At 52.6% G+C, this 2,195-nt stretch overlaps 1 protein-coding gene across 1 annotated transcript in view; it reads left to right on the top strand.

Moving 5' to 3' along the window:
* The window catches only part of LAMTOR1 (late endosomal/lysosomal adaptor, MAPK and MTOR activator 1), a 19,292-nt gene that overhangs the window by 9,189 nt on the left and 7,908 nt on the right, over positions 1–2,195 (top strand). The window contains exon 2 of the mRNA XM_019525330.1: positions 1,963–2,108. Coding sequence (XP_019380875.1) covers positions 1,963–2,108 — 146 coding nt within the window. The remainder of the gene's footprint in view (positions 1–1,962; positions 2,109–2,195) is intronic.

Raw genomic sequence — 2,195 nt, forward strand, 5'->3', positions numbered from 1 at the left:
GACTCTTAAAAAAAAAAAAAAAAAAAAAAAAAAAAAAAAAAGGCTCTTTGGAATCATTTTAGTTAAATGAAACTACCTGAAATGTGCTGGGCATGCAAGCTTTATCGAACACATGTTTTGTGTTAAAATGGGCCTGAGAACAGTTTTCTGTAGTTAATGAATTTACCTGGTTGTTTTGGGTAGCCCTCTCTTTCGAGGTCTTGTGAACTAGTAGATCTTCTACTTGTGGGTCTCTTTCAAGCAAAGGCTGGAAAAGAAGCTGGTTTTCTTCCTCTTTAAACTTCTGGTTTGGTTCCTCAACTTGGAATTAGAGAACGGTGGGACCAGGTGAATAAACTGATGTGAAAAAGCCCCCTCTGCATCTGCAGAAGAGGTAGCTGCCAACAAGCTCTTAAGGAAGCTGTGGGTCCCTAAGCTCTGCCAGGGACTGCACCCATCCGGTGGCTCGGCCCTTTTTCAAGCTGCCCAAGCAGGTGGTGTTTGAATATCTAGCTGCTTTGTTTTATGATGGTAAGTTCAGGCATCGCAAGCTGTTTGAAGGTTACATTTTTAAGCATCAGGCTTATGTGAAAACCATTTGAAGTCTCCTGTGTTCCACCTTGTCTGAGAACTAGCAGGCCCAGGAGGCAGTGCATCTCTGGCCTCTCCTCCCTAGAGCAATCTTTACTCAGGGACATGAAGGCTGGGACTGGGGCAGCAAGCCTGTGGTGTGCCCAGAGGGATCCCTGTACCTGGACGGACTAGTATCCCCCGGATCGGCTGGCCAAGGCACGCTCCCCTGAGTCTGGTAGGGGGTAGATCACGCTGCTGCAGCCTCCATGATCACTGTACGGGGTGTGGGGGGGTGCTCTAGTCTTGTGATGCTCTTCTGAGGGAAGTAACCTGGCTGCGTGTCTGGATGGCACTTGGCTGAACTTGGATAAAGAGACCTTTTAAGTCATCTGCTCGGTACTGGGGGAAGGTTTTCCCCATGCGGCTGGTGGCTATAATGGACACAACTGTATTATGCCACCTCTCATCACAGTCAGTCCATCTGATGGTGTCAGTGGTCAGCACAAGCCTTGGCCTGCATGTGACTGCCCCAGAAGGGCCTTACCAGGCAAGGATGGGCTACGTGGAGGACAGCTTATCTGTAGTGTAGGTATCTGGTGTCGGTCCCCAGGGCCATCACCCTGGTACCTCTTGTGTGCAGTTGCTGATGGAGGCTAGGCTTGTGCATACTGGTTTAGCAGTGTCTGCTGGGGGTGCAGCATCTCTTGTGATGGCCCTTGGACAACAGAAAGCTCTTGTGCTCCTGATTTCTGCAGGCAAGAGGGCTCTGCTAGTGCAGCTGAGCTTGCTGGGGGACCTGATAGAAATGCCATGAGGGCTTTCTGGTGCAAATGGGCCCTAAGAATGGAGGATCTTCGCTTGCTCCAGCTGCTCGAGAGAAAAACCAGCAGAGTAGTCTGTCTTATATAAGCGCCCCGACCCAGTAATGTGGTATAACTGTCTCTCCAGTGGGACAGTGTTGTGTTGCAAGCTGGGGGGGTGGGGTGCTGTCTCTTCTCTTCTGTCTTGGTGGCTGGTAAAAAGCTTCCAGATCCTGGAGCATGAGATGCCTTCTGCGTGTGGTGGATACAGACCTCATATGGGGAGAGGAGCCAGAGAGGAAGGCCAAAGCCTGAAGGCTTTGACCAGCTGCTTGCCCATGCTTCCCGTGTTTTCTGAGCACTGCTGGGGGCTCTGGTGTTCGGCCCGTAGGAGAGGGGAGCACTCAGCCAAGGAGAGACATTTCTGGTTGCAATCCAGCAGCGTTCTGATGGGGATGGGTGTGGGGTAAAAGGTGTCGGGAAGCACCATGTAACCAGGCAGGTGCTGTTTGAAGGGCTGTCGGGGTTTGAGCTAGCTGGCAAATCAGGAACCAGATGAGCTTCCTTGGAGCCAGAATTGAGCTTTCCTTCTCTCTTTCGCTCCCTGTAGGAAGAGGAGACAAAGCGGCTGCTGGAGCCTGCTGCCAGCCCCCCAAACAAGGCGCTGAATGGCACGGAGCACAGCTATCACAGCCTGCCATCTGCCCGCACTGATGAGCAGGCCATGCTCTCGTCCATCCTTGCCAAGACTGCCATGTGAGTTGGGGCCTGGAGCCGCAGCTCTGCCCCCGTGGTGAATGGGGGCTGGAGTGGGGAGGACAGAGCTGGGTCGGGGAGGGGAGG

The sequence above is a fragment of the Gavialis gangeticus genome, unplaced genomic scaffold (assembly GCF_001723915.1).
Source record: "Gavialis gangeticus isolate Ggan-Ray unplaced genomic scaffold, GavGan_comp1, whole genome shotgun sequence".
NCBI lineage: Eukaryota > Metazoa > Chordata > Crocodylia > Gavialidae > Gavialis > Gavialis gangeticus.